This window comes from Nansenia antarctica (genome assembly GCF_963989245.1).
Source record: "Nansenia antarctica genome assembly, chromosome: 6".
Classification (NCBI taxonomy): domain Eukaryota; kingdom Metazoa; phylum Chordata; class Actinopteri; order Argentiniformes; family Microstomatidae; genus Nansenia; species Nansenia antarctica.
In genome coordinates this window covers 28,541,446-28,557,009 of record NC_137676.1, presented here as the reverse complement: position 1 = coordinate 28,557,009, position 15,564 = coordinate 28,541,446, and the positions used below count along the sequence as shown (strand labels likewise).

The 15,564-nt window shown below is 43.8% G+C and overlaps 1 protein-coding gene across 1 annotated transcript in view; it reads left to right on the top strand.

The window, feature by feature from the left end:
- Positions 1 to 15,564, top strand: part of vps13d (vacuolar protein sorting 13 homolog D) — a gene marked incomplete at its 5' end in the record, with an annotated part of 203,052 nt that overhangs the window by 101,064 nt on the left and 86,424 nt on the right. The window contains 7 exons of the mRNA XM_080534330.1: positions 4,177 to 4,266; positions 7,998 to 8,138; positions 9,607 to 9,735; positions 11,744 to 11,818; positions 13,544 to 13,649; positions 13,908 to 14,060; positions 14,322 to 14,457. Of these exons, the coding sequence (XP_080390456.1) occupies positions 4,177 to 4,266; positions 7,998 to 8,138; positions 9,607 to 9,735; positions 11,744 to 11,818; positions 13,544 to 13,649; positions 13,908 to 14,060; positions 14,322 to 14,457 (830 nt within the window). The remainder of the gene's footprint in view (positions 1 to 4,176; positions 4,267 to 7,997; positions 8,139 to 9,606; positions 9,736 to 11,743; positions 11,819 to 13,543; positions 13,650 to 13,907; positions 14,061 to 14,321; positions 14,458 to 15,564) is intronic.

The following is a 15,564-nucleotide window of genomic DNA, read 5'->3' as shown; positions in this document are numbered from 1 at the left end:
TGACTGGTAATATTAATAATAATAATAATAATAATAATAATAATAATAATAATAATAATAACTTTATTTGTATAGAGCTTTTCATGCAAACGTTGCAGCTCAAAGCGCTCCAATCATTATATAATCATCAATTCATTATTTAGTCATAAGGCAATATTAAAAAGATGGGTTTTTAGTCTTGACTTGAACATACAGTATATCTCAAAAGTGAGTACACCCTTTCGATTTTTGCAAATATTCTGTTATATCCTTTCAGGGGATAACATTATCCTACTGAAACTTTGATATAACTTAAAGTAGTCAGTGTGCTGCTTGAATAACAGTATAGATTTATTGTCCTTTGAAAATTACTCAGTACACAGCTGTTAATCTCTAAACAGCTGGCAACAAAAGTGAGTACACCCCATAGTGAACATGTCCTAATTGTGCCCAATGATGTTGTTTTCCCGCCCTGGTGTCATGTGACTCGTTAGTGTTACAAGGATTCAGGTGTAAATGATAAGCAGGGCTGTTAAATTTGGTGTTTTGGGCACAATTCTCTCTGAATGCTGGACAACATGGCACCTCATGGCAAGGAACTCTCTGAGCGGCTGAAAAAAAGGATTATTGCGTTTCACAAAGATGGCCTTGGCTATAGGGCTGCCACGATTAGTCGACTAGTCGCGACGACGTCGATTACCAAAATCGTCGCCGACATAAATATTTGGTAATTGACGTCGTCGCATGTTTTTTCTGAGCTGAAATAAGAATTTTTTTTTTTTTCTTCCCTGAAGCTGCCACTGGCTAGCGTCTCCCAGTGTCTTTGATGTACATGCGCAGTGTCGGTCATCCGGGGCACACGTGACGTCCCCGGAAAAACAAACAGAGAAATGTCTTCCCGTCCTCGTACCTCTAAAGTGTGGGAGCATTTTAACCACAACGTTGAAAAAAACTATGTAAAATATACAATTTGCAAAGCTGAACTCGCTTATCATGGCAGCACGTCTATGATGCGCGAGCATCTAAAAAGGAAGCACGTTGTGGCAGATGACGAGGAAGACGATGGCTCGTCTCGGTAAGCTAGTTAGCTTGTTATTGGCTAACGATATCGTTACGTTAAAAGCCTTCTTTCATTATTTTACGTTATGTGCTGTAGGAGGAGGTGGTAGAAAAGTTTGACATCTCGCCTGCCAAAATAACGCACATTAGGGGCGTTTCCCCACACTATCAAAGCTGGCAAAATCTTTTCTGTGCATCCCTGCAACCTCCACCCCATCCGAGAGGATCTTCTCTGCAGCAGGGAACATCTGCTCTCAAAAGAGAGCAAGCCTCTCTCCAGAACATGTGGAAATGCTGACTTTCCTCGCTATGAATGAATAGTCCACACAGGAGAGAAACAATTTCTTTGCTCAGTCTCCTGCACTTTTCTTTGTTATGTTATTTGATTGAGACCAAACCTTTTCTCTACAAACATTTCTTTTTGTGGATAATTGCTCTTTTTTAGTTGCCTTAGTGCCTACCTCGTTTTATTTTGCAGCACTATTCAATACATTTAAAATGTATGTTTGATGCCAGAGATTTGTGAAGCAAAGCAACACTTTTGTACTCTGTACAAGTATTTTTGTTTTGTTTTTGTATTCTTTTGGTTGCCTAGTGCCTAGCCTACCTCATTTTACTCAGCAGTTTGCACTCTCTACTACTCTTTACATTACATTACATGCAAGTGATGCCAGAAATAAATCTGCAAAGTTCATTAAAATATCTATTTTTGAGTGAACAATCATTTTAATTGTCTTTATTTTTAGTTAGCACATGCCTACAACAACAACTAACAACTTCAAGCTAAATTTAGAAGCTGATTTAGAAGATGATAGCTAAATAAGAGCGATTGAGTAATTGTGCGATAAGCTGTAATTTATGATCCGATTAGTCGACTAATCGTTAAAATAATCGGTGACTAGTCGACTATGAAAATAATCGTTTGTGGCAGCCCTACTTGGCTATAAGAAGATTGCCAACACCCTGAAAATGAGTTGCAGCACAGTGGCTAAGATCATACAGCGGTTTTCCAGGACAGGTTCCACTCGGAACAGGCCTCGCCAGGGTCGACCAAGGGTCGGTTGAGTCCACGTGCTCAGCGTCATATCCAGAGGTTGGTTTCCAAAAATAGACGTGCGAGTGCTTCCAGCATTGCTGCAGAGGTTGCAGAAGTGGGATGTCAGCCTGTCAGTGCCCAGACCATACGCCACACACTGCATCAAATCGGTTTGTATGGCCGTCGCCCCAGACAGAAGCCTCTGCTGAAACCGATGCATAAGAAAGCCCGCAAACAGTTTGCTGAAGACAATGAATCCAAGAACATGAGTTACGGGAACCATGTTCTGTGGTCTGATGAGACCAAAATAAACCTGTTTGGGTCAGATGGTGTCTGGCGTGTGTGGCGGCACCCTGGTGAGGAGTACCAAGACAAATGTGTTTTGCCTACAGTCAAGCATGGTGGTGGCAGCATCATGGTCTGGGGCTGCATGAGTGCTGCCGGCACTGGGGAGCTGCATTTCATTGAGGGACACATGAATTCCAATATATACTGTGACATCCTGCAGCAGAGCATGACCCCCTCTCTTCGGAAACTGGGCCGTAGGGCAGTTTTCCAACATGATAATGACCCTAAACACACCTCCAAGATGACAACGGCCTTGCTGAAGAAGCTGAAGGTTAAGGTGATGGACTGGCCAAGTATGTCTCCAGACCTAAATCCAATTGAGCACATGTGGGGCATCCTCAAGAGGAAGGTGGAGGAGTGCAAGGTGTCCAACATCCGTGGGCTCCGTAATGTCGTCATGGAGGAGTGGAAGAAGATTCCAGAAGCAACCTGTGCAGCTCTGGTGAATTCCATGCCCAGGAGGGTTAAAGCAGTGCTAGATAACAATGGTGGTCACACAAACTATTGACACTTTGGGCACAATTTAGACATGTTCACTATGGGGTGTACTCACTTTTGTTGCCAGCTGTTTAGACATTAACAGCTGTGTACTGAGTAATTTTCAATGGACAATAAATCTATACTGTTATTCAAGCAGCACACTGACTACTTTAAGTTATATCAAAGTTTCATTAAGATAGTGTTATCCCCTGAAAGGATATGACAGAATATTTGCAAAAATCTAAAGGGTGTACTCACTTTTGAGATATACTGTATGTGCTGAGGTTGCATCCCTAATGTAAACTGGCAGTGCATTCCACAATCTGGGTGCATAAAATGAGAATGCAGCCTCACCAAATCTCTTCTTTTGTACACCATGGGCCCTATTATGCACTTCTTAACTTGCCGTCTTAAGTCTTAATTAAGACGCACCGCCAGGTTAAGACCTACCGCCACCCTTATTATGCGCTTCATACGCGCTACTGCTATTATGCAGGTGCTATTATGCAGGCGCCCACACATAAGACATAAGACTCCCGTGCATATATTACTCATTGTGGGAGTGTTCATATGTTAATGAAGTGCGCTAGGCGCCCCTGCTATTATGCGATCTGACTTTGCGCCTAGCGCTAAGAAGTGGTTTGAAAAGTTCTTAGGCGCTAGACTTCGTGCACGTTTTGAAACACGAGCGCGCCTCCGCGGTTTGCGCATGCGCGCCGACCGACTTCTTAAGAAGTGGGTCAGCGCGCATGCGCAAACCGCGGAGGCGCGCTCGTGTTTCAAAACGTGCATGAAGTCTAGCGCCTATGAACTGCATAATAGCATAGCGCTTATGACTTAACGCAGCCGGATCTTAAAGGGAATGGCACCTGGCACGCTGATTGGGTTGATTGAGAAGACGCCCAAAACACACCCATGACTAATTTCTGGGCTTAGCGCCGGGTCTTAGGCGCCCACTACCGCACGCATAATAGCAAAGTGGCCTTGACCACGCCTCCACGTCTTAAGTTTAGATCTACCGCCTCGTCTTATTGCTTAAGACTTATGGAGTGCATAATAGGACCCAATGACTGGTAGGATAGTATTGAGAGTATCGAACGTGGGGCTAATAGCGTAACATATAATACTGTTCACTTGTCCTGTCGTATATTGTCAATAGTATGGAACATCATGCTAATAGTATTTCCTGTCATCTACTGTTAGTACATGTTGTATAGTGTGAACGCGAGGCGTTGTGTTCTGAGAGGTCTCACCCCCGTCTCCCCCCGTCACAGGGCTCTGCGTCCTGCAGAGGATCGGCTCCACCCAGGAGGGCAACGCCAGCTTCACCCTGTCTGGGGACTACTACAACAGAGCGCTGTCAGGTCAGACGTGGTTAGCATTAGCATGTTATCACTTGGAGGATTTTACCATTAGCATGTTAGCCTTGGAGAATTCGAGCATTAGCATGTTAGCACTTGGGGGATTTTACCATTAGCATGTTAGCCTTGGAGAATTTGAGCATTAGCATGTTAGCACTTGGGGGATTAGAGCATTAGCATGTTTGCACTTGGGGGATTTGAGCATTAGCATGTTAGCACTTGGAGGATTTGAGCATTAGCATGTTAGCACTTGGATGATTTTACCATTAGCATGTTAGCCTTGGAGAATTTGAGCATTAGCATGTTAGCACTTGGGGGATTAGAGCATTAGCATGTTTGCACTTGGGGGATTAGATCATTAGCATGTTTGCACTTGGGGGATTAGAGCATTAGCATGTTTGCACTTGGGGGATTTGAGCATTAGCATGTTAGCACTTGGAGGATTTGAGCATTAGCATGTTAGCACTTGGATGATTTTACCATTAGCATGTTAGCCTTGGAGAATTTGAGCATTAGCATGTTAGCACTTGGGGGATTAGAGCATTAGCATGTTTGCACTTGGGGGATTAGATCATTAGCATGTTTGCACTTGGGGGATTAGAGCATTAGCATGTTAGCCTTGGATAATTTGAGCATTAGCATGTTAGCACTTGGGGGATTTGAGCATTAGCATGTTTGCACTTGGGGGATTTGAGCATTAGCATGTTAGCACTTGGAGGATTTGAGCATTAGCATGTTAGCCTTGCATTTGTTGAAGTTGGCATTGGCTGTTGGGGGAGAACTTGCCCTGCTGTGCTTAGTCTGTCAATGTGCCTGTGCAGAACATTTGAATTCAGCCAGGTTGAATGATTGGATAAATTATAACGTTTCGTAGTAGCAGCAATTTCTACATGTACATACTAGGGATGTGCATAACTACATTTGTTCATATTCGAATAATCGTGGGTGCTATGAACGAATAATCGATTATTCGATGTGTGCCGACATCCACAAACGTGCGCATGCATTAGAGTGGTGCGCGCATGGATAGCTGTCCAGCCATTTCCAATAGACTTTGTTGGCACACGTGATCAAAACGCGTTGCATGCTGGGAAAATTAGGCAACTAGCGAAGGCGAGCAATGAGGTAACACATAGGTGATGCGGTCTGGTGAAATGTGCAACCAGAAGGCAAAGTCATTTTTCAGTGCTTAAACTACAGATTGTAAGCTTTCAAATGATGTGTCATACATTGAAATCGGAGAAAAATTTAACACGACAGGCGTATTTGAATGTTGGTACACCCCTGACTCTCGGGGTTGCCAATTGGGATTGACAATTTACAGCCTAACCAGTTTATAACTGCTAGATCGGTAACCCGCCCCATCTGGCAACCCTGGTGACTCTAAACGCAGCCACAGCTACGAACGCTGCTAATAGCTAGCGGCTAACAAAACACATCGCTACGAACGTCTAAACTGTATTTTAATAACATCACAACATGCAGAGAGAACATCAACACGCTAAAAACACATAACTACACATAACTAGATGAACACACAGTTCTTGCTTTTGAACACGAGCTAAAACGAAACGAAACTATGTTGTCAAGTCTAGTGAATCCAATCCACAAATTATAAGTATTTAATGATCATTAAACTGTTGTTGGATTCAGTGTTTGAATGCATTACTTGAATGTTTGAATACATTACTTGAGAAGTTACAAAGCCACTTTACCTAACTAGTTTGCAGTGTAGCTTTATGTTCATTCCATTCGATGTTCACACGAATGTAGCTGTGTTGTACCATTAGATAGTCATTCTATCTATTTCAAAACAACCGCTTCCTGCCTAATTTTCCCATAATGCATTGCATCGTGCTTGCTGCTTATGTCAGAGGCGCAAGCTCTATTGCAATGTTTACCAGTGGTCTAGCTATAGCCTACCCGAAATCAAACGGCCAAATACACACAAAAAAAAGAATAAAGATTCAATGGAATTTAATTCATCCGTAATAGCTACTCGCGTCTGTTTTGGCTAAAGCATTGCGAACAGGCTTGGTGCATTCACCACCATGCATCTTTGAGACGCGAGGTGATGGAGTACACGGTTCCATTTATAAAAACTGTCTCTATGTATGCCATTCATTCTCTAAACCCTCTGAATACTTAAATTAGGCTAACATAACAATATAGCAGCATACATTTTTATGTTCTACAATATTGTTATGTTAGCCTAATTTAAGTATTCATAGGGTTTAGAGAATGAATGGCATACATAGAGACAGTTTTTATGAATGGAACGGTGTACTCCATCACCTCGCGTCTCAAAGATGCATGGTGGTGAATGCACCAAGCCCGCTGTGAGGGCAAGGCTAGGCTAAAAACAAGTAGCCCAACTGTAAACACAAGTTGAATGACGTCAGACTCTCCTCCCGTTCCACACTATAGTAATAATAATTACTGAACTATATTAATATTATACTTGTGTATTGTGTATATTGTTTTTCTGTGCATGGTTAATTCAAAAACAACAAGTGCTACAGAACCGACATTAGTTCTGTCCTTTAATTTGCGTTTATTTTAATGGAAAAGAATGTTAACAGTCCTAATGTTAAAAATCGACTTCGACCCTTGGAAACGATTATTCGGATAATCGATTATTCTGTCCCAACCCTAGTACATACATACATACCGTTAAACCGTCCCCAAATTAAACCACGGTTTATGGTTTAACTGCAGTTTACGGTATCATGACTATCATCATTGATGCATGTTCCAGTTTTATTCTCTGAACCACATCACAAACAGAACAGTAAACATTAACAACATCTATAAAGCTACAAATATAAAGCTTGTCAACCAAACGGACTGAAATCAACAACACATCTATCTAGTACATAATAAATTAAAAGCACAGCCTATAGCTTCCACTAGGCTTATCAAATAATAACAAAATAACATACATAACAAAAACAGCAATAACGAAAATTGTCATAAAAGCGTATCCTACAGACGTTAGGCTATTCTTCAAGCCTATTCTAGGGCACGTAACGGACTTAAAACTTTGCCTGCTGTGCTGAAAAAGTACTCCCGGGCCACCCGCGACATCAGTGGAGAGCGTCTGGCTCCATTTGATTTCCACCAGAGAAGGGGATCTTCGTCTCCGTCAATCGCAAGCTTGCGACGATAGGCAGTCACCTCTGATTCTGCACGCTCCTCTTTCACCTTCTTCATGCAAACCTTACACACAGCCTCGTCAAGGGTTGCTGGCTGGCTTGCCCTTGTCATTCGGTCGGAACCCGAAATGCTTCCAAATTGCAGCAGTTGCTCTTTTTCTTTTGAAACCAACTCTCTTGCACTCAACATTTCTTTTTCAAATTCTCCATTCTGAGGAGAAGCTGTCATGTGACATCTTTTTTGCCAGGCTATTTATTTGACAAATTACATTGTTTACAAAACGTTCTGGCATCACTTTCATAGCATCTTTTTTATATAGAGAAATTTATGACGGTATTGACAAGAAACGTTGCTATTTTTGAAAACCGTGCTTTACAGTTTAACCGTAAAACTGCCCAACCCTACATACATACATCTATGAAGTACTGTACATACATTCAGTTCACAAATACAATCTGTCAATGAAGTTCACCAATCTGTATTGTGTGTGTGTGTGTGTGTGTGTGTGTGTGTGTGTGTGTGTGTGTGTGTGTGTGTGTGTCTGTGTCTGTGTGTCTGTGTCTGTGTCTGTGTGTCAGGTTGGGAGCCGGTCATGGAGCCGTGGCCCTGCTTCCTCTCCTGGCAGCAGCAGGCAGCCGGCCGCCTCCACCCGCCCCGCCTCAAGATGGCCGTCCGCGCCAAGCAGAGGCTGGACGTCAACATCACCTCTGTGCTGCTCGGTAATGCAGTCCTACTCTCCAAGCTGCCAGCGCTTCATTATCTGGACACTTTGTTTCAACCTTAGCCCTATTCACACGGGATTAGTATTATCTGGGGACCTCTGGTCATTTGTAATAATTACGGAGGTCGTCTGTGTTCTTAATCCCGTGTGAATCGGCCATGTCTGTAAAAATTCCACTGCAAATGACCTACCATATTTCACTGATTACGGAGGTCCTGTGATAATAGTTATCCTGTGCAAATCGGTGTCATGTCAATGTCAGTAATTTGGGGTGAGTTTTTTTTTTGCTTTGTGTTCAAGAACTAACGAATGCCTGTTGCGCTTGTTGTTCATGAAGCCATGACATATCCAGGGGAATGATCGTAAATTCCAGTGAAACACACAGGCTTCGCTGTGATGTCGGGGCGGGGAATTTCTAAATTGGGCTTTTGTCTAATGTGGCAGATGTGGTTTGGTGAATCACGTTTGTTTTTGCAATGATGGTCTAAACTTGCATGAGAGCTGAACTTGTGTTTGCATCCAGAGCTAATTCTTTAACTTGGTGTGCCGTGTGCAACACAGACAACACGGGTTTGATTCATCGCCGGGTTACACTTGGATAGTGTTTTCTCAATGTGTGGTGTTGTCCACCCGACTAGGAGGAAGTTAGACACAGATGGTTTCCCCCCTTAATTTAATACTTAATTTAAGGCTTAAATTAACTCACTAACTGCCAAAGAATTCCGGAACACTCACTGCCTAGAATGCCAAGTGCGGGGCGGCTGTGGCGCAGGAGGTAGAGCCGGCGTCTAATGATCGCAAGTTTGGCAGATCGGTGGTTCGAGCCCCGGCTGGCCACATGTCGAAGTGTCCTTGGGCAAGACACTGAACCCCAAATTGCTCCTAGTGAGCGGGCCGGCGCCTTGCATGGTAGCTTGCGCGTGAATGGGTAAATGAGAGGCTGTTGTAAAGCGCTTTGGATAAAGGCGCTATATAAGTCAGTCCATTTTATGTGATATTTACCTAGCAACAATACTTTGATTTGGCTGCAAAATGAAACATCAGCATTTATGCATTTTTGGTGAATAAAATCACTCTTGGCTATCTCTTGACAATTTCACGACTTTATTCGGGGAGGGTATAGGTTCCCTGGGGGAGGGGGGGGGGGGTCACTCTGTACTGCTCTCTCACACAGAGCAGTACAGCTTGACCAACTCTCTCTCTCTCTCTCTCTCTCTCTCTCTCTCTCTCTCTCTCTCTCTCTCTTTCTCTCACAGAGCAGTACAGCTTGACCAACTCTCTCTCTCTCTCTCTCTCTCTCTCTCTCTCTCTCTCTCTCTCTCTCTCAGAGCAGTACAGCTTGACCAACTCTCTCTCTCTCTCTCTCACAGAGCAGTACAGCTTGACCAACTCTCTCTCTCTCTCTCTCTCTCTCTCTCTCTCTCTCTCTCTCTCTCTCTCTCTCTCTCTCTCTCTCTCTCTCACAGAGCAGTACAGTCTAACCAAGAGCTCCTGGCTGGCTGACTACTGCAAGGAGGAGGAGCAGCAGGCTGCCCACAGCTCAGCGGCCCTGCCCTGGATGGGCTCCTCCGTAGACCCCCCCTGCTTCTCACAGAGTGAGTGACACCCAGAGACACACACACCCAGAGATACACACACCCAGAGATACACACACCCAGAGATACACACACCCAGAGCTCTGTGGAGCTTCAAGCTGACATACAGACACACACACACACACACCTAGAGAGAGAAACACACACACACACACACACACACACACACACACACACCCATAGAGATAAACAAACACACACACACACACACACACACACACACACACACACCCAGAGAGATGCATACACACACACACACACACACAACACTTGTGCTGGGCCAAAAAAGTCAGATAGAAGAACAAATGTTGTTACTAACACATGGTTGTGACAGTCATGAGTTGTTACTGTGATGCGTGCCAGTTGATGAAAGGACATAGCACAGTAAGTAGAGTAGACTCATAGAGGGTGCCACCAATGTCATGTTTACTGCACTGATTGTGGGTTGCATTTTGACAAAGTGAAAACAAATGTGAACAGACAGTTGTTATATCTACTGTACAGGAATTATGCCTACCTTCGGAAGGATGTTTCACAACTTTTTTAAAAGAAGTGTTAGAAAAAAAATGTATAAGGAGTAGGTAATACAGGTCTGAGACAGGGCTTGTTTGTGGTGTCATAAAGTACTCTTCAAGACTTCATACTGATGTTGATATTAAATGAATTTGGTGACACTTGACTTGAACCCTCCATGCTAGGCCTTCTAAGTACTTCTCCTCCTAACTATCTGTTTGACAAGGTCAATAATAGCTAGCTAAGAGGTTATGTCTGTGATAAACATCAATTATGGAGCTAGTTTCCACTAACAAACAGTCCCTGAAATGTATATCTGTTTAGATATTTAGATTATGTATGAGGTATTTCAGATTTCAAATAAATTCGGGGGGGGGGATGTCTTTCTTTGAATTTGTGCTAGAACATTTAGACTGTTCCTAGTTCTAGTAGATGAAACCGTATATCACAGTTGTTACTGCTTCATCATGACTGCTTTACAAGGCTTATGACGGAGGGTTTCAAGTCAAACTGTATGCGTATCCCAGCTCCTATTGAAGTTGGACTTCACTGAGAACCTCTGCTGCGTGTGCTGCTGTAAAGGCTGATTCTGATCAAACAGGCCAGATGAAACTGGACCATTTCAAAGCCTTGGTACAATGCTGTCTGTTCAGATCACAACGCTCAGATAAATCATATGTGACAGGGTCTGGTTAAAAACGTCCTCAAGTAGGGCATGATCATTTTAAAGTTTTTCCCAGATTATGAAAATGCTGATTGTAAGCTTTCAAATCATGTGTGATAGATTGAAATCTGAAAATAGTTGAAGAAGATATGCTTAATTTAATGTTGGTACACGTCAAACCAAATAGCGGAGAAACTCGCTCTGAATCAAAACACAGGCTAAACAGTTTCTAATAGCCAGCGCTAAAAAGGAACATCGCTACGAACATCTAACTGCATGTTTAGCACATCCCAACATGCTGATACAACATCAACATGCTAAAACCACAACTACACACAATCAGATGATCACACAGTCCTTGCTTTTGAACATGTCCTAAAAACGAAAGTTTGTTTACAAGCCACGTATCACTTACCAGTAGCCGTTAACTACGGGACAGCGAAGTATTTACTGATCCTAAAACTGTAGTTTGTTATATCGAGTGGGCTCTTCAACACTTCAACTTTTGTAAACATTTTTGCACATTTGCGCGACTTGAGAATTGGCGACATGCGGCTCTTTTTGACCAGACCGTGTCACTGTCCGGCTTCAGTTCTTCAGCTAGCTGCTGTAGCCACCTGCCTGTCTGGCCGTGTGATCTGGACCGACCGCAGGGAGAACTCAACATAGGACCAAACCATCACGTCATGGTTACAAAAGTAGGAAAGTAGGAAGTTGGAAATCCCACCACCACCCTTACCTGCCCGGACCCCTGCCCCTCTTTCCCTGCCTGCCCCTCTTTCCCCTCTGATGTGTCTCTCCTGAACTGTAACTCTCTCTCTTTGCTGTCAGGTGTCCCTCTTGCCTACCTTAGAACTAGGAGCACTGCCAGCTTGACCTGCCTTGAGCAGCAGATTCACTCCAGAGGTACATTCTGTCTCCCACCAGTCTGTACACCAGTCTCCTCATAGTTCACCCAGACAGACAGACAGGGCAGCAGTCTGCCTCCTTAGACCACTCCCCTAGATCAGTCACTCTCCAAACCAAGTGTGCCTCATACAGGCTTAATGACACTCTCATAAATCTTTTCATAAGGTCTTCATATATTAAAATACAAGCCATTTAGCTGACGCTTTTATCCAAACAACTTACATTGCTGTTGTTCCCCAGCGGGAATCCATACTTCCTACTGGTCTTCATACTGCAGACGCTTCACAAATGGTTTGTAAGGAAATGCAACATATTACAATGGCCTATAGAATGTGACAAACACAAGTTGTGACTAACAGGTAATTGAAATGATTTATGAAGACTCCATTAAGCCCTTTATAAGGTATACTCCATTTCAAGTGTTTGAGCTAGAGCAGAGCAGTCTTGTCTAGAATTCAGTCACACCTGCAATGCAAAGTTTATGCAGCATATTCTTCTACAAGCATATACGTGGCTTATTCAGGAGAATAAAAAAACTAAGAAGCTAGCTTCATATGGGAGTCTATCAATATGAGTTCCTAAAACAAATAGACATTTTATTTTGTCATTTTATAGACATTTTATTGTGCAAGCTCTGCAAAGCAGGTGTGATTGAATTGAGTCAGTCAGATTAGGAGTCAGGTTATTGTCAGTGTACAGCTTTCCTTTCTGTTCTCTCCCTGTTTTAATGTTGTGCTTCTTGTACCATTTCATTGAACTAGCTTTAAAAAAATAAAAAAAAAAGCATGCTTCATTCGTTTGGTAAACTCTCACTCTGATCTTTGCCATTGTGACTGTTCTTTGCCATTGTGAGCAACTCTGGGTGGTCCGTACGGCAGTGTTGTTAAGCTGAACATGGCACCATCATTATTAAGTTTCTTACAGTCATGGTTATGTTTGAAAACGTCATTCGGATAATCCCACACGTGTCACGCTTATGAGCTTTTAACGTTACTAGAACTTGGAGGTTTTGTTTGATTTCATGTGGATGTGTTGTGTAAAAAAACGTTTGAAGCATTCTGTGAATGGCATGACCTTGATAAAGTGTACATGGATTTGAATGATTTGCAATGGACCAGCATTTCATTTTTTAAATGTTTTCATTTCAAGCACTAGGACGTCCAAACAAACATTGCAAGTAGTATGTTTGTTTGGCTTCTTATGTGTTTGCTTTGCGAGAGCCCTTCTGTAAGCACTTGCCTAAAGATGTACAGAATTAGAACAAAATAATCTGTAGTTGCTGTTGTAGGCACAAGTAAAGCCTGGTACACACATAAAGATGTTCTAAATCTTAACACGTTTAATATTTGCGATCTTCGGCCTCGACCATTTTCCGAGCAGATTGTCTGGAGAAATGGACTCTTAACACACCTCACACACCACAGGATAATCTTGTTGGATAATATTTTTAGAGCCATACAATAATCAGGCGTTTGCTGTCCTTGGTTGGAAGGGGGGAAATGGGGCCAAAATCAGCCAGATTGTCTTTATGTGTGTACCGGGCTTAAAGTGGTAAGGTCAAGTTTACCTAGTGAGTAGTAAGTAAAGTAAATACACAGATGTACCTGCCATGTGTGTGACTGACCTGCCATGTGTGTGACTGACCTGCCATGTGTGTGACTGACCTGCCATGTGTGTGACTGACCTGCCATGTGTGTGACTGACCTGCCTCCTCCATCACAGCGGACGTGAAGCTGTCCAAGCGCCGCCAGCCCTTCGTGCCCTACGCCCTGAGGAACCACACAGGATGTACCATGTGGTTCGCCACCCTCACCACCACCCCCACCAGGTTTGACCAGCCCCCCTCCTGCCCCCCAAAACACACACTTAGTCCACTGAATCCTCTCAAGCATGCATTCTCTCACAGAAAGGCTCAAAGGAGAACGTTGTAACCTGTTGAAGGAGCCTTGGTTGAATAGAGCCTTTTGATTGGTCGGAATTGTTTTAGTGCTAACAATGTTCATTTACAGAGTTACTTTCCCCCCAGTATCGTTACCTAACCTAACATTGATAGTAGTATGACCATAGGGCTATGTTTTCCCCACAGGGTGGCGCTGTCTCACAGCGGCAGTGCGGACTCCATCTCAGAAGTGCACGGGCCGGGGTCAGACGACACCCACAACGTCAGCCAGTGGAGGGAGGTGCTGCCAGGGGAGGAGATCCCCTTTGAGTTTGAAGCCCGTGAGAAACTCAGACACAGGTACTGAAGGTCTGAAGGGAATCCCTGTTGTTTTCTGAGGGGAGGGGGGAGGGGGCAGAAAGAAAAGAAAAAAAGAGTGGGAGCAGGAAAAAAAAGAGGAACTCATGGAAAGAAAACAAAGAAAATCATGAATAAAAAAAAGTTAGGAGAAGAAATAAGTGCAACAAAGGAAGTTCAACAGTGCCTGTGCTTTGTGCTTGTGTAAATATTGGAGATATTTAAAAAACATTTGAGATGCTTCATTCCCCTCCCCCCCTACAGACACACTCACGAGCTGAAGCTTCATCAGCTGCTGGTGCGCGTGGGCGGGTGGGAGCAGGTCAAACCCGTGTCCGTCGACAAAGTGGGAGTGTTCTTTCGCTACGCAGCTCCGGACCGGAACAACCCTTCCAACACTGTGAGTCCTGAGTGTTGTGCAGACTGGGCCTTTAACACTAGAACAGCCATGAGGGGCCTTTAACACTAGAACAGCCATGAGGGGTCATTAACACTAGAACAGCCATGAGGGGCCTTTAACACTAGAACAGCCATGAGGGGCCGTTAACACTAGAACAGTCATGAGGGGTCAGTAACACTAGAACAGCCATGAGGGGTCATTAACACTAGAACAGCCATGAGGGGTCAGTAACACTAGAACAGCCATGAGGGGTCATTAACACTAGAACAGCCATGAGGGGTCATTAACACTAGAACAGCCATGAGGAGTCATTAGCACTAGAACAGCCATGAGGGGTCATTAACAGTAGACCAGCCATGAGGGGTCATTAACACTAGAACAGCCATGAGGGGTCATTAACACTAGAACAGCCATGAGGGGTCATTAACACTAGAAGAGCCATGAGGGATCATTAACACTAGAACAGCCATGAGGGGTCATTAACACTAGAACAGCCATGAGGGGCCTTTAACACTCGAACAACCATGAGGGGTCATTAACACTAGAACAGCCATGAGGGGTCAGTAACACTAGAACAGCCATGAGGGGTCATTAACACTAGAACAGCCACGAGGGTTCATTAACACTAGAACAGCCATGGGTGGGGTCATTAACACTAGAACAGCCATGAGGGGTCATTAACACTAGAACACAGGGATTAAAGTTCTCCGTCGCTACGACGGATTTCCGTCAATTTTTTCCAAGTCGCGACGGATTTCCGTCAATTGGCTACATATGTCCAGTGTACTAGAACCACTCTACTACGGAGTGTTTGTCCGTGAATAACACCGGCTATGCCCCGGGGTAGAAACACAAGACTATGGCTGGATAAGGTCTACAGGTCTCCACGGTCATTTTAAGCCGTCAACCAGCCCGCTACGACCACGGGAAGTCATGTTATAAGTGAAGTTACTTCTGTTAAACTGGCGCTAAGCTAACATCGCTAATCGCTAACTCCCTCCTGGGCCTTAAAGAGACAAGCGCCCTTTTCTCATCTCAATCTCAAAGAGCTTCATTAGCTCACCACATCTACACATTTGGTCCCACACACTCCATATTTGAACCCAA